A 20,935-nucleotide genomic window follows, 5' to 3' on the forward strand; every position below is an offset into this window, starting at 1 on the left:
CTACCTGAGGACCCCAGTTCACCTTCTCCAATAGACAGAGCGTCAGGCTTATTCTCTCAAATGTCTTCTGTTTTTAGAGGTAGCGTCTACTTCCTGTATCTCCTACTTCTGGTTTCCTTAGAGCTTTCTTTTACTTCTTTCATAGTTAAAACCTTTGCTTAATAATTCTTTATATCAGGACACCTGTGTGGCTCAGTTGGTTAAGCAACTGCCTTCGGCTCAGGTCAGGATCCTGGAGTCCCAGGATTTAGTCCCACATTGGGCTCCCTGCTTGGTGGGGAGTCTATGTCTCTCTCTACCCCTCACCCCTCTCATGATCTTTCTCTCTCATTCTCTCTATCTCAAATTTAAAAAAAACAACAAAATCTTTTTAAAAATAAAAATAACAATAATTCCTTATATCAAATTATCCATGTTAAAATGAGTGATGTGGTTTCTGCCTCCTGATAGGACACTGTGTGATACAAACATCTAAACTGAACTGTATCTTGGAGGAGGGCATTGCACTGCTCAGAGTATGCGGGAAAGTGTAGTGGAGGAATTTTCAAATTTATCAAAATGTTTGCCCCAACAATAAAGTCATAAATATATTCTTTGGGATCTTTGTATATATTTTAAATACTGTATATGTTAATATATTTTCTGAAATGTTCATCTCCTCCTTAAGTATACCTTGTGGCTTTATGACACTGGATTCCTTTTAGATGGGCTATAGGTATATTTCCTTTGAAATGGAGGGGAAAGGAAGGTATGGATGTTATATGAATTATCCACACAAAAAAGAGGAATCTTTTGAAACTAGTGGACCAGCTGCCCATGTAATTCCACAAAGAATGGTTAAAACCATCATTTTTGGGAGGAGTGAGGTCAGCATCATAGCAGAATAAGTCCTACCACTTGTCTCCCCCTTTCTCTTTACAACTACTAGGATTCCAAAACCCAAAAGAGTTCCTCTGCACACCACACCAGACGCCAAAGAGATCCATCCATGTTTACATCTGTGAGGGTGTGGATTGGTCTTCAGGGAGACCAGAGGCCAGGCAGCTTGGTGGGGCCTGTTACCCTGGCTTCTACAGTGGTGGTAACACTCACCTGTGACTCCTGTGGCTGAGAAGGTGTGGGTGGAAAGGGGTGAGTGAAAGGCTACTTGGCCCTGTGGGCTGTTCCGGAGGTCCTCCTAGCTATGAAGCCACAGAGCAGGGTCCTCTGAGGTAGGACATCTGTGACCAGGAGGGGACAGTGGGGGAAAGGAAAAGGCAAGGGAAGCAGGCAGAGAAGAAGAAACACTTTATGCAGTGTCTGCCCCAAGAGTTCAGCAAGAGAGCTCCCAGCTCCGTGGAACTCCTGAACTTGAGGATCCTCCTCCTGGAGTGTGAGGCATGCCCCAAGCCCAGGGGTTTAGTACGTGCTGCCCCTAGTAGGTTGCCAGCCCCCTACTTTTTTCTTCATATTGAGCCTGGTCTAAACCATCAGGGCTGCTCTGGGAAGAGAAACCAAACACTTGTGCTATTCTGCCACCTGCTGTAATACTAACGAAGGGCCTCTAGCTGCCCCTCTATGAACTGTTAGAATTCAAGTTAATAGATCTTGACCTACATGAAAAAGGTGTTGGCTACTTCAAATGATCTGTCGCAGGAAAATCTCATGAAAGACCATGAAAAAATGTGGTGATATGATCTTGTTAAAGAAAATGACAGTTCTCCAGCCACCAAACCCAAATAAAACGTTGTTTTATTGGATGTCTGTAATAAGTGGGTTTAATCCTTTCCTCCAACTGGCACATTATGAAATCACACTTCATTTTACCAGAGTCCGTGTTTTATGCCATATTTTCTGGAACTGCTGAAAAGAACTTAAAGCAACTAAACATAAGATATATTATATGGCTGTGATAGTAGAAAGTATAATATTAATCCTACTTCCATCAAGATAATTTATTTTGAGCAAGAAAAATCATTCATGGACAATGAACAGTGTTTGTGGATAAAGCAGTTGGAATTTGAGCCTGCTGAGTGGGGGGGAAACAGTGAAGTCTACTGCTTGGTGGTGTTCCTGCACTGTCTTCAGGTGTCCCGCCAGCATCCTTCAGGAAAACCTTCCCTGTGCTTTGTCATTCCTTCCCCTCTTCTCCCAACATGGGATCCAGGGGCTGCATCAGGGGAGATAAGCTTTCTGGCCCAATCATGCTGGGCCATGTCTGAGTCCAAGGTCCCCTTCCTGTTCCTCTTTCACCCTGAGTTGTGTGGAGCTGGGGCTGGGCTGGGCTTGAGGAGTGGGGCGTGTGAGGGTGTGCAGAGCCGTGTTCCTGCAGCTCCAGCCCTCCCTCCTCCAGCAAGTTCCTGGATGAAAGGTTACTAGATGGCAGGACTCCTGTCTTCCTTCATCTCTGCATGTGTGAGAATGAAGTGTCATAAGTACAACTTGTGTAGTGCAGGTCCTGGCATTTAGTAGGTACTCAGTAATATTTGGTTTTCTTCCCTCTGACTTTTTGCAAAATTCCACTATGTTCTCAGGCCTTGAGGAATTTCCCCATTGGGCAGAGATTGGTGGTGGCAGTGGAGGGTGGACCTGGAGGATGATATTGGCCCTTGTCTGTTTTGTTTCACTTGAGATGGATTTTCCCAATATTCCTGAGTCTAAGTGGATATTGGCAGAATAGACCTTTGGGGATGATAACGTGGGATGTATTCAGATATATGTAGAAGCCCCAGGTTTGCCCAGAGTTTAATATCTCAGACCAGACATCTGGGTGGAAACCAATCACTCCCATGCACCAACGGGTCCATCAGTTTTTGCTTCATGAAAACAGATAGAGTGGATCATTCAGAACAATTGAGAGTGAACACAGGCTGGGAGAGGCTTTGCTGGGTGTGAGGTTGTGGAACTCTGAGACATTGGTTTCCTCACCTGTAGAATGAAGACAATAATGACAACAACCTGGCAGAAGTGGGGCCAGGGAGGCTCTAGCCCAAACTGGTGTCTTAACGCCAGTCACGAAACACAAGACCACCCAAGCACTGGGCGGGCTTGAGGGAGCAAACAAGGTGGTTGAGTCTGACATTTTCTAGCCCGGTGCTGCATATATGTTTGGGGTAGGAAGAACAAAAGAGCGGGGAAGTTGGTGCAGTTGTTGCATCCACCCAGCGGCTGACCTGTTTAGGTCAGAGTTAAGTCCTCCTGTTTCTCAGTGGACTGAAGTGTTTTCCAAATTGGACAGAGAAGCCAACGTGCTGCTGAGGTGACTTCTCTGCACATGAGCTAAGGCACAGTTTCCTGAGTGTTTGCTGTGTGCTGGACACGTGACCAGGACACACAGTGCCTCCCTCTGTGGATGCCTCGGACATTCCACAGAAGATCACATGTCAGGGCTGTGGAGGAGAACAGGGCACCACTAAACCCCAACAAGCACGTGTATGGGGCTCAGATGAGGATGAGCCGGTTGGGGAAGGCTCCTCTGAGGGAGGTCACTTTAGGTGAGACTGGAATGGTGAGCAGTTTGGGGGATGAGAGAGAACAGGACATCCAGGGGCTTGTGAGAAGGCCTGAGGCTGGGAAAGCTCCGTGAACTGGAGGAATGCTGCCAGGCCAGGAGGGAGCCCTGGGAGCAGCGGAATGAGGTCAGGGAGGAAGCTGGGGCTGGCTGAGGTTTAGCAGGGGGATCCCTGTAAGTGGTGAAGCAGAGCTGACATAAGATGGTTTGAGAGGTTACAACCTTGGATGGATAATGAACTTGACAGGGTGAGGATGGAGGTAGGCAGGGGATGCACAACCATGGGGAAGCAGGGACACCGTGTCTGGGTGAGGCGGGAAGTGAGATGGGTGGGACCTAGAAAGTAGCCATGGATATGGATTAGAGAAAAGTCTTGAACTTTCTGGTGCACTGGAAGCAGACTGGGTGGGAAAGAGGAGTGTGCGGTGAAATGACCCTCCAGTTACTGGCAGGCATATCTGGGTGAACCCAGGTATCCTTTACTGAGATGGGGAACTGCAGGAAGGGAGGGGCTGGAAAGGAAGCCCTAGTGCTCCACGGTGTTCCTTCAGAGACCACAGAATCCAATTTTCCTGCTGCACACTGTGGTCTGGCGCGGAGGGGCTGAATGGTCTACCCAGGCCTTCTGTGATAATAAGTATTAAGAAGCCACAGGGTGCTGTCCATTCAGCTGGGGCAGGGCCAGGGTCCTGAAGCTGGTCCTGGAAGATTCTGTGGTGCTGAGGCTTAACCCCTCTATTGCCACGTTGTGGGGAGCACCTGGGTCATCTCCTGTTGAAGAAAAGCAAAGCAGCTACACTGGGGGCTTTTCAAAGCCTCCTGCCACATAGCATTCACCAGCTGACAGGATTCACCAACCAACAGAATAGTTTTGGTAGTGAACAGAAAGTACAAGTAGCCCCAAGCATAGGGCTTTTTAAAACTTGGCTGTGCCACACACATTCCCAACTTCTGGTCTAAAAGCTAGCCAACCTGGAGAGTGGCAGTTGTTCAACAAAGGATTATGAGTCTGCGACTCTGTGTGTCCCCCTGCAGAGTGAGTCAGTGTATCTGTACCTGCCCTGTTCCTGTGGCTCTGATCATGCTGTTTCCTTCCTGATAACTAGGGTGCACCGTCCAGAGGGCAGGGCAGAGTCTGCTAGGGTTGCGTTTTGTAAGCTTTCACTTTCAAATGGTGGAAGGAGTCAGCGCAGGATTCTTCTGTCTGGGAGTGCTGAGTGCCCCCAGGTCCCTGATTCAGCTGAGACCTCTGCAACCTGTGCCAGGCTGTGCTTCTCCGCTCTCCTGGAACCAGCTGCCTCTCAGACAAGAGGAGCCTGTGGCACCAATGTTGGATCTGGACCAGTCTTTGGGGCTTGAGCAGTGAACCGCATGTGCGGTCTCTGAGAGCAGATTTGGGGCTGGCTGAGGTCTCACAGTACTGAGTTAGAGACGCTCCAGAAGCCCCAGGTTTTCAAGCAGGTGAGTGGGTTCTGAAGACACTTGCTGGACAAGAAGAGGAAAGTGGGGAGCAGATGCTTGGGAGGAGGTCGCCGAGATCGTGGTGGGGCTGGGGGCTGGTGTGAATAATAATGAGGCTCTGAGAGGACCCAGGACAACTACAGTGGGGCCTCCACTTTATTCATTTACTTAATGACATTTCTGTAGTATTCCTAGGAAAAGGCACTGTTCTTTTTTTTTTTTTTTAAAGATTATTTATTTTTTTATTTGACAGAGAGAGAAATCACAAGTAGGCAGAGAGGCAGGCAGATAGGAAGGGAGAAGCAGGCTCCCTGCTGAGCAGAGAGCCCGATGTGGGGCTCGATCCCAGGACCCTGGGATCATGACCTGAGCCGAAGGCAGAGGCTTAACCCACTGAGCCACCCAGGTGCCCCAAAAGGCACTGTTCTAATGTGCACTGACTCTCCATACATAAATTCATAGGATACTTCTTATTCCGTGGGATGAGATCTTATTATTCTCTCTATATTGCAGATAGGACCTGGGGCAGAGCAGGTCAAGAAACTTGCCTCAGGTGATTCCCACAGCAGGTGGCTGAGTGTGGAGGAGACCTTAGCAGTCAGCCCCAGAATCTGTCCTTCCCAGGACTGTTGGCTCCGTCCTGCCCCCTCAGAGTCATTGGTCTGAAGCCCTTCTTTCTGACCAGGTCTCATTTTATCCTGTGCTTCCCGCTGCTCTGCTGGGATCCTTTATCCTGAGGCAGAAACCCCTCAAAGATAGAGAAGATGAGGATTAACTGTTCATGGGGAATTGTCTGGCTTCAGCTCTGAGCAAGTCCAGGTCCTTGGTCCTGAGCAGAAAAGGGCTGCAGGAGGCAGAAGCTGAAATCACGGTGACCTCACCTATCAAAGGACCCCAGAGCAACGTGCATGTGGTGGGAGCCACAGTGTCCTTGAGGAGGACACAGTCTGACTCTCATGACTCTCAGTCTTTCCCTTGTCATAATTAGGGAGCAGCAGAAGAACAGCACACAGGAGCTGGTATGTCCTTCATGGGGAGGGCCCTGAGTCTATGCCTTGTGTCCCTGGACCTCTGTGGTGCCCTGTGACTCATGCAGACATGGAGGAGGCCTCTCTGTCTGGTCCTGTGGGCAGAACAGGCTAGGAAAGTTTCCAAATGGCTGGGAGGGCTTTCTTGGCTTCAGGGTTGTGCGGACCCCCTACCCCATTAGCACACTGAGCAGTAGGAAAGGCTGTGCTCCTGCTGGGGACTGTTGCCAGCCCTAAGCCCTGCTCTGAGGCCCAGAGCTCTGGGCTGGCCCTGTTTCCTGTCTGGAAGTGTTCACCTGCCTCCTGTCCTGTGTCTCCCCAGCTCTGAGGAAATGGAGGATTGCTGCAGAGGCTCTTTGCTCTCCCATCTCCCCTCCCTGCTCCTCCTCATCCAGCTGCCTGCTGGGGACTCTGCAGGTGAGTGTTTCCCCTCCCTGGGGTGGGTAAGAGCCCCTGGAGCTCTGCTGGTGTCTCCATCAGGACAGATGGCTATTGGTGGAAGCCCTGGCTGTACACAGATTCTGGAGATCCCCCAACTGCTATTTGAAATTAAACACATAAGAAGAATCCCAGAACTGCAAAATAAAGGCAGGGAGCATGACAGTTCTCTAATAAGGTGTTTATGTCTTATAAAGTAAAAAATGTGAATTTCACTATGAAAAGTATGAAAATAATTGTCTCTTTATTTTTTGCCTCCTGGCTTTATTGGCTTTTTGTTTCCTGGATTTACTGGTACTTCTTTTTCATAAATATTTATAGGGTACTGAGTACATGTTAGGTGCTACTCTGTGTTCAAAGCCGACAGTCTCTATCTTTACAGAGCTTACATTCTGGCAGGGACAGCGAGTACGAAATACCACAACCCAGTACAGTCTATGTTTGTTAAAGGAGTGGAGAGCATGGGACAAGGACGTAGAGCAGGTGGGGCAGTCAGGGCTGCAGGACGGCTAGTGGCCAGGCAGCAGTGCTCCATAAGGTGGTCACTCTATGCAGTGAGATCGGAACAAAGACATGGAGGAGGTGGGAGGAACCTGTCTGGATCCCATGGAAAGAGGTTCAGCACAGTGAGGATTAGCCAGACAAAGCTGGCGGTGTGCCTGGGTGTTCATGGAGCAGAGGAAGCGGGTGTTGGCCGGAGCAGAGTGAATGAGGGGGAGAGAAGCAGGAGTTAGGGATCAGAGAGCAGGGAAGGTCTTCCTTAATGGGCTCGGGATCACATGGGCAACTGCAGAATCATTGAAGGGCTTTGGTAGAGGATGGACATGGTTTTGGTTACAGGTTTAAAGGTTCACAGACATTGAGTAGAGAGAGGATGTCACCGGGAGACTAGTAATTGTCATCCCCCAGGTGAGACAAATAGTGACTCAGCCAAATTTAAGTAGCACAGGAGCTGAGAAGTCAGTGTTTGGTTGTCTGGTGGGGTTTGTCCAGCAGAAGTGTCCTGCTGTGATGTACCGACCAGGTCTCAGAAGACCAAGGCCTGCGAGGGGCTGGGGGCAGTGGGATGAACATTCTTTGGGAACAGGTAGTGATTTGGGTCCTGTGAACAGTGGAGTGAAGGCAGTTTTTAATGGAAGTAGCTGTAAGGTCTAGTTTTTAGTGCACATAGAATTCAGCAAAGAACAAAGACATAGGCAGAAATAATAAATTTAGGAGCCAGTGTAGGAAAGTTTCAGGTGTGCTGCAGTGAGTAGGATGTTACCACTAGGCCACAGTAGTGCTCTTTGGTGAGTTTTCAGTCTTGTCCTAAGAGGAGGCAGGTTAGAGCTGTGGTTCTGAGAGTGTGGTCCCTGGGACATCAGTATCAGCTTCTCACCACCTCCTTAGAAATGCACAGTCTTGGACCCACTCCAGACCTACTGAACCAGGAGGCCTGGGGTAGAGCCCAGCAGTCTGTTTCACAGGCCTTCCTGGTGATTGTGATGCCTGTGGAAGGTTGGAACCATTAAGTTAGAGAGTCCTTCATGGAAGGGCCTGGTGTCAGGAGTACAGGCTGCTGAGGAGTCTCTTTGGTACCATATGTGTGTTTCAAAATTGTTGTAGGATAAAATTGTCCCACTAGGAGTTGTCACAGCTGAGTCCCTCATTCAGGGCCTCCCTCCTGACAGTGTGTTCCCTTCCCTGTCCTGCATCTCTCCTGCTTTCTCAGTCCTATGTCTGTGTCCACAGAGGAGTTTATGGTGATTGGCCCCTCGGAACCCATTGTGGCAGCGCTGGGTGGGGACATCACGCTGCCATGTCTCGTGTCCCCGGCCATGGATGTGGAGAATATGGAGCTGCGGTGGTTCCGCTCCAAGTTCTCAGAAGCAGTGTTCATCTATCAAAACCAGCGGGAGCAGAGAGAAGAGCAGTTGGCTCAGTACAGAGGGCGAACCTCACTGGTGATCCTCACCCAGGGGGAGGCTGCTGTGCGCATCCACAATGTCCAGGCTTTTGACAACGGGCTGTATACCTGCTTCTTCCGAATGGGAATCTTCTATGAACAGGCCAGTTTGGAACTGAAGGTGGCAGGTGGGTTGCTGATCTATATTTAGAGATCTGCAGTATTTGAATTTGGAGCCACCTCAGTTAATAGCCCTAAGTTAATAGCCCTCAATTTACACAAGAGGGAAAGTGGGTTTTTCACTCTTCATTTATTCAGTTTAAATATATAGAACTCCTGCTACGTGATAGCTATGTTCTCCGCACCTGGATATCTCAGTGTAACAAATAAAGGTCCCTGCCCTGTAGAGTTTATATTATACAGACAATAAATAACCAAATAGATAGGATATAGACAATGTTATATGGTGATGAGTAGAGATTTAGCCAAATAAATATTTTAAGGGTGAGAGTTCCAAGCAGAAGAACACCCACGTGAGACACCTGAGGGAGGAGTGTGGCTGGTGAGTCTGGGCAGAGAGAGAGGCCACACGATTGGTGTGGAGGTGAATAGGACGGTGGTGAGAAGTGACTATCCAGAATATAGAGGTGTTCCAGGTCCGGGTGCACAGAGACGGGATTTATCAGAAGAAGCCCATGAGCAAGGCACACTTGAGCAGACATTTGAGTGAAGCAGACAGTGTTCTGAAATGGCCTTCTGGTTGATGGATCTGTGTGGCGCATTCACATAATGGTGATTGTGGTTCTGAGCAATCAACCCAATTGTCCTGGGCCTGGACTGTGTACTCCCTGACAGGTGCAAGTGGTGGGATTGGGGAGGAAGTGGATAGGAGTTTACTTTGTGGGGTAGTGGGGGTGGTGATACCAGACCATCAAAGGCTTTGTGTGCTCTTATGCCGTTTAGATGCAGGGCTGAGGGAATTTTAAACAGAGCAGTGGAGCGAGGTATGTGAGGGCAGGTTTGCTTTGGCAGCTGTAATGGAAGGTGTATGGAAGGTGAGCAAGATTGGAGGCCTGGATGTAGTTATGGGGTGAAGAGAATGGCCCCCCGCATTCATGTAGAGGCAGTGTGGTGGGAAAGGAGCACTCCAGCATCAGAGAGGTTTGGATGTAGACCCAGCTGAGTGAATAGATTTGGGGACAAGGGACTTCAGGTACTCACAGGTTTGTTTTTTTTTAATTGGTTGTTTAGTGGTAGAAATATTGATTTTATGTGTAAGCTGCAGATTGCTGCCATTATGCTGTGTAACACAGACATAGAAATCTCAGTGGCCTATAACAAGCATTTTTTAAATCCGGCATTCAGGGAGTTCAGCGCATCTGGGCTGTGTTCGGCTAATCTTAACAGGTCTTACTCATAAATCTTCGGTCACATAGGGGAAATATAATTAAAAACATAATCTTCCAACCCAGCATCTTGTCTCTAAGATAGTAGGAAGAAAGATCCTTTTAAATATTAAATTAGCATTAACTACAATGTGCTGTGCATCACAGAGATTCTATCAAGAAGTGCAAAGACAGAAGAAATCTCATCTTTTCCATATGCAGACAGAACTCATTCCATACATGTTCTCAGGATCAACAGTTATGAGCCCTCAAGTAGGTGGACTTGCCAGCACCATTTGTCCTAGGTGGTGCACTTTATATTTGCTTGGAAATTGGGTGAGCATGTAAGTTAGCTAATTGGCTTTATTCCGAGGAAAACCAAATTCTCCTACCATAAAAACAAAAAAAAATAATAATAATTCCAGTGTAGTTAACACAGAGTGTTATATTCATTTCAGGTATGCAATATAGTGATTTAACACTTTCATATATACTCAGTGGAATTTTCAACAGAAACTCTACAGGCCAGAATGGAGTGGTGTGATATATTCAATGTGCTAAAAGGAAAAAAAAAAAATCTGCATCCATGAAACCAACAAGGGGATCATTCAGAATATAAGGAGAGATGAAGATTTTCCCAGACACATAAAAATTAAAGTAGTGGTTTGGTTTTTTTACCAATTCTCCCATCATGATGACAGGCGGTGATTTTACACGTGGATCGTGGTACCCACTGAGGTTAGGCACCTACCCTGGCAGAGAAGGGGGAGAGAGGGCTGCTGTCTTCCTTGGTGTGAGCAGTTCAAAGAGAGCGTTCCCAGGTCCTTGAGAAACACATTCTTAGATTACAGAGCTGGCAAAAGGCCTATTACTTTGTTTGTTTGTTTTTAAAGTACTTATATACATTTCAAAGAGGAGAGAAAACACCCAGAACCACAAGTTTCCTCAAGTAAATGCTATAAGAAAAGGCTGGGAAAGGGCTCTCTTTCCCTATTTTCAACAGGGACAATAAGATTCTTACTTTTAATATATTTTGTCCTGACTGTGGACCTTGGCTGGATTTGCTCAGCTGGTGTTGTCCAGGTGGCTATTGGTTGATCTAGGACAGCTTCAGCTGGAAAGGCTGCGCTAGCCTGAAGATGTCTGTTCTGTGTCAGAGGACAAGGCAATGGCGGAAGCAGTTTCGAACCTCTGCTAGAGTCACATTCCCTGAACTCTCAGTGGCTGAGTCAAGTCACAGGATGGACCCCAGAAGCAGAGTGTGAAGGCATTAACAGTAGGTGGCAGAGGGCTGGCTAGATGTAAAGAAGAATGAAAGATTGGGGGTATTTTCCTCATTATCCTGTCACAGATGGGGCCAAACATGAATTAGTTCAGGATTTGAGTCTGAAGCATCTGTGAGGAATCCTGGCACAGCTAAACCAGAGATGTGGGAGCCAGCTCAGGAGGTATGTAGGTTGGTGGAAGTGATTACCGAGTGGCAGTGGGTGTGCCCGCAGATGCCCTGGAGAGTGTGTGAATTGAGAAGAGCAGAGAAGGATGGATCCTGGAACCAAATTCCTCCTTCTATCCCTCTGGGTGATGGAATTCCCACTCTCATGGTTGGGGAGCAGTGCCTGCCCTCTGGGTCTGCCACAGGTCCCCATGTTTCTTCCTTCTGTTCCCCATGGCAGGACCCCTTATATTAATCCTTGTAGGGACCACTCCCCCAAGGAGCCCCCAAAATGCAGTGCTGCGCATGGAGTTGTGTACAGGAAGGTTCTGCTGGAATCTCTGGGCTCTGGGTGGCCTCCCTGTGCTCTCCAGCTTCTCTCTTCAGGTGTGGGCTCTGCCCCTCAAGTGCACATCACAGGGCCAGAGGAGGACGGGGTCCAAGTTGTGTGCATGGTCTCGGGGTGGTTCCCAAAGCCCCAAGTGCAGTGGAGAGCTCTCAGTGGAGAGAAGTTCCTGATGTTCTCTGAGACCCAGGTCCAAGATGCTGAAGGGCTGTTCACCATAGAGGCCACTCTTGTGGTGAGGGATAGCTCTTCAGGGAATGTGACCTGCTCAGTCCTCAACCCCATCCTGGGCCAGGAGAAGGCAATGGCCATTTTCATCCCAGGTCAGTACTACTTCCCACTCCTAGAAGGGTGGGGTGGTCTGGTTGGGGGTCCCTGTGTGTGCTGGGCTGGGCCGTCCTGAGCAATGCCCTGATGGGGTGTCTGGCTGGGCCCAGAACCCTTCTTCCCTCGGAGTTCTCCCTGGAAGCCGGCTTCCATGGTGATCCTGACTGTGCTGATGCTCCTACTCCTTGGGGCTGTCTTCTACATCATGAAAGAACATACTGCAAAGTTCCAGGCAATGCAGGAAATTGAGAAACTGCACAGAGACAAGGAGGAGGACCAGCAGATAAAGGAGGAGGCACTGAAGGCCAGAGGTAAGGCAGGACAGGGCCAAGGCAGACAAGTGTGGAAGCTGGTGCAGAGGAGAAGCGGACAGTAGGGCCCTTGGCCAGGAGCAGGGGACTGAGGAGGACCAGAGAGGAGGACAGGTGGGGTTGTGGAGGCTCGAGAGCTTTGGAGTTAGATCTTCATGGAGACATATAGATGCTCTTGTGGGTTTTCCAGGTGCAGTATTTGCTGCTCTTAGTGATGGGAGTTTAAGAGTATTTTTCACTTTTTTTCAGATGAACTCCAAGCAGATCTTGGTATGTTGTGTCCTTTTCCCAGAAGTTTCTGTGTCACATTTTAGGAGACATTCTGGTTCTTAGCTCACCCGTTTCCTGTGTTGCCTTTCAGATTGGAGGAAATCTGCTTACCTGGCAGGTGAGTGACTGTCTGGATATCCTTGGGTCTCTTGCCCCCTAAGCCATAGTGTCCCCTCTCTGTTTCATGCAGAGACATGAGGACCCATCCCTGGTGTAGAAGTGGAAAGTGGCCGGAGGCAGAACTTGTTCCATGGGCTTTCCCCATCTGGGCTATTTTTTCACACACGATGCTTTGAAACCTGGAATGATGGTGGTCACTGAAGTCCGTGGTGCATCTTGGGTTGATCTACCCACCTCCTTTGTAGCCTTTTAGTCTTCAGTGCAACTGGTTCTCAGTCAGCCTAAATACTCTGGAATGTTTTAGAGAAACTATATAAATAAATGGGGTCATTAAATTCAGGAGTGTGATCCCTCCACATAACAGCATCGTGGGAGAGTCTTTTCTCTGCAGTTCCTGGAGGTACTGATCACAAAGTGTTGGGTAGAGGATAGACAGAGCTTGGGTGGGAATGTCGTGGGGTAAGTTCTCAATGGTCCAGTGTTGTGTTTTCTGAGAACGTTTGGACACTTTTACCCTAGTGCTCACCTAACATCCCGGTTCTTAATTCATCTCCCCTTTTGTGTTATTTCCCATATCTCTCTTTCATGGAAATCATTGGATGTAATAATGATTTCTTACATTCATGGAATAATGTATACTTTATTCCCTAAAACATTTCATACATTGTATAATTTTAGACCTTTAAATCCAATTGAAAGCAGATGGGATAAAAATTTTGCGTGGTTTTTTTTATTTTTCATGTGAAAATTTCTTTATTTTGGGATGCAATTGATACTGGGATTCATTTCAGAAAAATTCTGTGGATGAAATTTGTTAGTATTATGCATTTTCTTTTGGTAATCAAGAATGGTTGACATAGTGTATTGTTCTTTGAAGGAATACTATATTTTATTGAAAATTTATTTGAAATGCACATTTTGACTTATTGTTAAATCCCCCTTCACCCCATAAAAAAAGAAGAAACAGATTTAGATGTTGACTGTATTTATGCTGAGTACCTCCCACACTGCTACCAATTTTTTTAAACATGAAATTTCTTTAGAGATTAAAATTCTTCCCCACTGGCCCCAGGAGATCTACCTGACTCTTATGGGCTGAGTGTTTCCACAGAAGTTTTATCTCTTCTATTGTTCATAAAATCAAATGCATATAGATAACTGGTCTTGCAATGCTTGTGTGCATAAAATTGAATTAATAACTTTTTAAAAATTTCTTTTCAGCGTAACAGAATTCATTGTTTATGCACCACACCCAGTGCTCCATGCCCTACGTGCCTTCCATAATACCTACCTTCCATAATACCCACCACCTGTCTCCCCAAACTCCCACCCCGCCCCTTCAAAACCCTCAGGTTGTTTTTCAGAGTCCATAGTCTCTCATGGTTCATCTCCCCTTCCAATTTCCCTCAACTCCCTTCTCCACTCCATCTAAGAGTTTTTTCACCTTAGAGATTCTTAATGTTATAATCAATTGTTCAATTTTACGTTCTTTTCATTTGTCTCTTTAGACTCTGCTGAATTTATTTATTTATTTTTAAAATTTTGTCTCTTCTGGTTAAAATTGTTTTTCTTGGTTGACTCTTAAGTCTACTTGTCTGTAGGAGAATATAAGTTTAATAGTTAAAAGAGACTGTTTTCTTTAGTAGGCTAACTTTTTAAACATTCCACAAGAGGAAGTGCCTGCGGGTTCCTTTTTTAGACCCAAATAAAACGAACTGATACATATTTCTCCAAAACCTTCACAAGAAGTCGACTGTTTTCTTTAGTAGGCTAATAGTTAAAAGTGCTTTTGATTTTTAATTTAATTGTCATTTTGATGGTTTTACTATTCAACTACATGTATCTTTTATTTTTTTTCAATTTCTTTTCAGTGTTCCATAATTCATTGTTTATGCAGCACACCCAGTGCTCCATGTAATTGGGCCCTCCATAATACCCACAACCAGGCTCACCCAACCTCCCACCCCCTTCCCTCCAAGACTCTCAGTTTGTTTCTCAGAGTTTTTATTTTAATGTTGTGGTTTTTAAGACTCAGGACACTAACTTGGCTAAGGTCACACAGCAGGAACTGGCAGGCATGGAACTCAGCCTCCAATGCTGGCTCTCTGACTGGTGGTCCAGGGAATTTCCCACAACATCCTATTGTCTGCCCATGTCAGGAGGGTATCTCCTCTCTGGCCTCTCTCCTGACTCTGTTGATAGTATCACCTGTAGCACAGAGAGGAGTCAAGTGCCAGTAGATCAAAATTATGCAGACTTGTTCTGGCTCATGTCTCACTAGGGTGTCTTCCCTTTCAGCCCTGAAGAAGGCAAAACTGTATGCAGGTAAGTGACTCCGTTTCCTGTGGCTTTACCTCCCCAGCCTCCACTGTGCCACCTTCTCTGTCATTGGACCTCACACCAGGATGGGGTTGGTGTCCCTGATCTCCTTGTTATGTTTGTTGTGTCCTTCTGAAGACTGCAGGGACTGTCCTTGGGAACACAGATCTGCCTCTATTCTGACCCATCCTCTACTGTAGGTTGCTGTTAGAATTAGCAACACCCTCTGGACACACCTTGTTCAATGGATAGTTTGTTGGTACAGTGACAACAGAGTGGTCATTTGTAAGGGCAGTTGGACTGTGGCATTGACGGTGTACTTCAGAATTTGCTGTCTCTGGAAGATTTCAGAAATCAAGCTTGCCTGCTTAGGACTCAGGTCTTCCATAAAGGATCCTTTTTCTAAATCCATTGTACCCTGAAATTCCTACCCCTTTTTGGATCTTGCTTTGGTTTTCCTGTTTTGGGTTTTGTTTTTTTGTGTTTTTTGTTTTGTTTTGTTTTTTGGGGGTTTTTTTGCTGTTTTTCTGGAATGATGGTCTTCATTTTGCTTCTGCATGCTCTGACTTCTTGTCCAAGCCAGGTATCTTCCTCTAAACCTCCATGGTTGTTTTGGAAGTAGTTTTCTTTAGGTCAGCTGTTCTGATTCTCAGATCCAGAGTCTCCAGGATGTGTAGGGAGTTCTGGTAGTGGGTTTGTGAGGTTCTGACCATTATATACAAAATCTTATGTACGTATTTGCATTACAGCATTAAGAAATTAATTTTTTAAAGGACAGTAACTTATAATTGTTCACAACTATTATCTCTCCTTTTAGGAGAATTCTGGATTTACCTGATGGGCTCAGTACTTGTTAGATTCATTAGGGGCAATGTGTGAGGAGTGCAATAGGAGAAGATCTGAGGAGTGAAAATTGTTTACCAGAGAAAATTTGGGAGTAAATCAGGGAAAGAAAAGCTGGTTGGAGAAGAGAGGAGGAGATGAGAAGGAAAGTAGAGAGCCTGTGATTCCTCTCAGAGACACTTTGGGGGGCTGAGAGTAGAAGAGACCCTTTGCGTGGCTTTGGGCAGGAGAGAGACCACAAATGACAGCCATGGTGGTTAGAGTTGGAAGTACACAAAGGATGTGCAAGTTATGGGGTACGCAAAAAGTAATAAACTCCTTGATGCATGTTTGAGAGTTCTCTGAAAAGACTTATATTTATTTTAAGCTGTTTGGAAGTAATTTTCTAACTGGGTTTGCTTCAGATAATGAGGCCATCTCACCCTTCCCATAATAGCCGGGGGGAGGAATATGATCCTAGGGTTGCTAATGCAATAAAAGGTTATCCAGAGCACCCTCTAGAACTGGGGTGGGTTATGAGTATAGGCCGTTTGAATCCATAACACGTGCCTTTTCCGTCCTGGTTGTTTCTATTTATGATGAGGGATACAGCCTGTGAGAACAGAGAAGGGGGAGCCAGGGGTGTAAGAGTCTATGGGGGCCAGATGTGTGAGGAAAACTCTTTAGGAGAGCCTCACTGAATCTTGGGACTTATCTGTTAAAAATGTGGATTAAGTGGTCTTCTTTTAGCATCACCCCATTCTCTGCTGGATTGAAATGCCTGTGTTTTAAAGTATGCCTTATATATGTTCTTTTTATTTTGTAAGAACAGAAACACACAGAAAGTAGAATCAACACTTTCACATTGGTGGGCTCATAATGTGATGTGAACAAATGTCTGATCTGATCTTATTCATGAAATTGGAAGAATAATTTCTAATGAACAGCTTGCTGTGGAAATGAGGTGAAGAATGCGCTTGGTCCACAGAAGTGTACAGCATAGCTCTAGGTGCACTGTAAAGTCTCAGAATGGAACACCAACTCCTTTCTCCTCTTCCTTCTTCTGCTCCGCTTGATTCCTCTTCTTTGCTAATCTGTATCAGTTGTCATATAGAAATGTAGAGTTTGCTGTCAGCTAATGTCTTAGTGAAGAACAAGTAAAGTTCCCTTTTCTCAAAATGTGACATATCCACCCACTTCATGTAATCTGTGGGTATAATCAAATCAACAGAGCCGGACATACTACTTTATCTGAATAAACCTGTGGGAGAATAGGTGTCCTATGTTGTCGGCAACTATTCAAGAAAGTGTCCTGTTCTTATTTTATAATCGTTCTAATTTTGTTCCGGAGTCTCTGTCCTATTGGAGGTAACAGCTTTACCGTGCAGATTTTTCTGCATCTTATGACAGATAGACTTTTGCTGTGATCAGTTAGCTTCCTTTCTTCTTCCCAAAGGGGAGTATGAAGGTTGGAGGAGTTTATACTTTCCATCACTGAGGGACAGGGTACCTGTATTCTTCTCTTGCTCATTTCAGGACCTCACTTTATAGAGGGTAGCTTGATATGGTCCTTAGGATAATTGGGTTTGAGGTTCCGTCTAGGTTTATAAAGAAATTATTATTCCACCCCTGCACCATTCGTATCTCCAGTTCCTTAACCTTCTCACATCTGTAAAGTCCTCTCTGTCAAAACATATTCACAGTTTCTGGGGCATAGGACACAGCCATATTTGGGGGCTGATCATGTGTGGTGTCTCCTGCTGCTTTTGATCTCTCCAGGTGATTATAAGGAGAAGCAGATGACTAGACCCAATGTTTTTGGGTTTCCCCTTACACACAGGGATGTTTTTCCTCGCAGTACTCCATGATAAATGGAAGCAAATTCATTACTTTCTTGCTTTGAACTTCTCTCTCTCCTTCCTTGAATCTTCTCCATCACCTCTTGATGGGGCAAGATTGTTCTGGTGCCGTGTCCTGAGTTCTCTTCACCCATGGCTGAGAGTCATCCTCCAAGTGCAGCTCCACCCAGTTGTATTGCCTCTACCATGGTTTTGAGTCAACCTGCAAGTTCAGTTCAGTCAGTTCTTTATAAGTACATGGAGGCCTCAGAAATTTTGATCTCCTCAGTTCTTTCTCAATAGAAAATTAGTTTTCAGGACAGATGTGTGGCTAGGGATTAAGAAAGCTTACTTTCATAATGAAATCTGTGCAAAGAGTCTTCTTTTTAGGTCAGTACCCAGTCCTTCAGTGGTGTTAAGCTTTATGGCTTGGATTTCATGGGAACAGTGTAGCATGATGGCTGTGGATATATGAGAGAGAGTGTGTGCATGTGTGTGTGTGTGTCAGAGAGGACAGAGAGAGACAGAGAGAGTGTGAGAGAGAGAGAATTAATGTGTGTGAACAATAAATTCACCAGGTGCATGCTTCCAAACATTTTCCCCTATAACTCTTGGTTCAGTTTATTTCAGAGATAGGTACCAACACTGGTCTGTACAGTCTCTTCAAGTCTCTGATTTGTTGTTCACATTTGTGCAATGTGGTTTTCTTGTAGATTGGCGGAAGGAGAAGTTCCAGGCCTGTGAGTTACTTCTGTTGTTTGGGTGCTCCTACTGCTATCCCATGGCTGCTGACATCTCCTTCAGCTTGCTATGGTGATACAGATGCTGACATCATCAATGGTAGTGTGGTGGGATGGGGTAGTGAAAGTCATGTAGCTGAGATTACTGGGTGTGACTGATACTGGATATAAATGGGTATTCTTTAGTGTTGGAGTCCTGTCTGGCTCTCAAGGGCCCTGTGACATGTTTAAGCTCCAGATCAGTCTTATGCTTATTTCTTCCATTTAGAGGCTGTGTGCTTGAGCCAGAAGGCTCTCATCTCATGAGGTTTAGCCCTCCCTGCGTGCAGCTAGGTGTCTGGGGGTGGGGTGGTGGTTGTGTGCCTTGTTATGTGGTAGGGCAAGTCCTTGAATGATTGGTAACTGTCTCTGCAGTAACTGTCAGTCTGGATCCAGAGTCTGCCCATTCCCGCCTTGCTGTCTCTGATGACAAGACTAGTGTGACCTTCAAGGACTCATGCAAGTGCTCAGAAGATGGAGTCTATAGTGTCTTGGGTCATGAAGGCATCACATCAGGGTGCTGTTACTGGGAGGTGGAGGTCAGGAATGCAGAAAGAAGTGAGTGGGCCCTGGGGGTCTGTAGGAGAGATGTGGAGAGGAGAGGCTGGTACCAGGAATGCCCAGACAATGGGTTCTGGGTTGTGGGGATTATGCAAAGACATTCTGTTCCCTCCCTCCTAAGGGAGAACACATTGTGCCAATTCCCCAGAGGGTAGGGGTTTTCCTGGACCTGAAGGAAGGAGATGTCTCATTCTACAACATGACTGACGGTTCCCACATTTTCTCCTTCCCTCTTGCTTCCTCCTCTGTGCCTCTGTTTCCATACTTCAGGTTGAGGTCAGGAGATGTGTCCCTGACCATCTGCTCTGGGGTTGGTGGGCCTTTGCAGACCCCTTTACCTCTTAACAACCCTCCTTGTTCTTCAGAGGAGCCTGTGAGCCTCTCAGGGCAGGGGTTCAGTTCAGGCTCTGGTGTTGATGGTGATCTCCCAGGGGCTGAATCTCCATTACTCCCCTGTGGTCCTGAAGCTATGTCCCCATAATGCTCCAACCCCGTCCCAGATTCCTCATGGTGGCTCCTCCTGAAGCTGTGGACTCCCAGGGATAATAGCCTCTGAAGTTAGTCCTGAATGACCGGGTGGCTTGCCCTTCTTTTCTGGGTATAGACTGCTGGGGTGTGGTTATGAGAATAGTCTGTTCATGCCTTGTGCTCAGGTATTAGAAGATGAATGTTGACTTTTTCAGCTGTAATGGGGTTGGCTGAATTTTGCTATTGGAAGTCATGTTTCTTTTGATCATGAACATTATTTCATGGAGTCTTTGTATTGTTTTGATATGAAATAAGATGAGGTCTGGATTATTCTGAACAATTAAATGGTTTTTATTATATATAGTTTGAGTTGTGCAGATGAACCCAGAGGCTACGGGTGGGTTACCAGCTCTATTTAGGAAATGTGCACTCTGACTAAAAAACATTGTCCAGCTGAACATTTCTGAAGAAATGTATGGCTAATGGACTTGAAGAAGAGTGGAGTGTAATATTCTATTGTACATGCTTCCTATTCTGGAATGGATGAGACATACTTATCTTAACAAACCTTGGTAAATATTTGTTATTTCTGAAATACTGATGCTGCATTTATTCAGGGAATGGGAAATGAGAGTTTGGGTTTCCTTGTGAGTCAACAGCAGTTGGAAAGAACAGAACTGCTACCAGAATAAAGAGGTAAATGAAGATGAGTGTTTTCAGACCCTGGGTGAATTGCAGAAAGCTTTGACCACGAGCACAGTTCCAGGATCTATGTATGGCTTCTCAGTACTTCTAGTCCAATTGTAAAGGTGGATGGAACCCACAGGAAACAGAAGGAATTATTAATGAATAAAGGTTTGTTGGCTCCTGAAGTAGAGAACCTGACCTGTTGTGGTTCTGGGAGAGATGAGGAAGACACGGAATTGGAAGTGGAAGAAGGAGGTCACCGATTTCAGTTCCTGCCTGTGACCAAAAATAGGAAAAGGACTGGAATCCCTTTGCATATTTTTCTATCTTGTCATGCAGATGTGTCCTTTGTATTAATTATCTATTTTCCTTCTCCCTTCTTCCCAGTGTGATTTTATGCAAGTTGTCCATGGTAATATTTCAAATATAATCTCTAGGTAACAGAATAGTCAAATGACTGTGTCTGGACTTAAGGAATAAATATAACTGATTCAATGCCTGAGACTGCCTGTTTGTTCCATTTTGGGGAAAGAGTGAGAACTTCCTACATAGCACCAGAGGGAACACAGCAAGACATAGCAGGAGAAAAAGCTTTTTTCTTTTCGTGTTTTTTAAAAAAGATTTTATTTATGTATTTGTCAGAGAGAGATTGAGTGAGCACAAGTAGGGAGAGTGGCAGGCAGAGAGAGGAGCAGACTCCCTGCTGAGCAGAGAACCCAAAGAAGGACTCCATCCCAGGACTCTGGGATCATGACCTGAACTGAAGGAAGATATTTAACTGAGTGAGCCACCTAGATGTCCCACTTTGGGGTTGTTTCCCCCTTGACCTCATGATGCTACTGACAGTGGCCGGAGAAGACTTAGTTTCCCTTGCCTTTGGGCGAATGAGTATGACATTGTAGCAGGTTGTGTACTAGAGCACTGCCTCCCAAGGAATCTTGTCAGTTCTCTAGTAAGAGTTTTCCTGC

General features: G+C 46.0%; 1 protein-coding gene across 1 annotated transcript; it reads left to right on the forward strand.

The window, feature by feature from the left end:
- Positions 1 to 4,673: 4,673 nt before the first annotated feature.
- On the forward strand, positions 4,674 to 20,460 carry LOC308344666 (butyrophilin subfamily 1 member A1-like). Its single transcript, XM_080806400.1, is given in 11 exon segments — positions 4,674 to 4,951; positions 6,302 to 6,396; positions 8,149 to 8,490; positions 11,507 to 11,788; positions 11,903 to 12,103; positions 12,353 to 12,373; positions 12,465 to 12,491; positions 14,792 to 14,818; positions 18,186 to 18,212; positions 18,627 to 18,941; positions 18,944 to 20,460. Coding segments are annotated over 10 exon segments (1,677 nt in total). The 5' UTR covers positions 4,674 to 4,951; positions 6,302 to 6,311; the 3' UTR covers positions 19,294 to 20,460.
- Positions 20,461 to 20,935: the final 475 nt, after the last annotated feature.

Source organism: Martes martes (assembly GCF_963455335.1).
Source record: "Martes martes genome assembly, chromosome: 6".
In the NCBI taxonomy this organism is placed as follows: Eukaryota; Metazoa; Chordata; class Mammalia; order Carnivora; family Mustelidae; genus Martes; species Martes martes.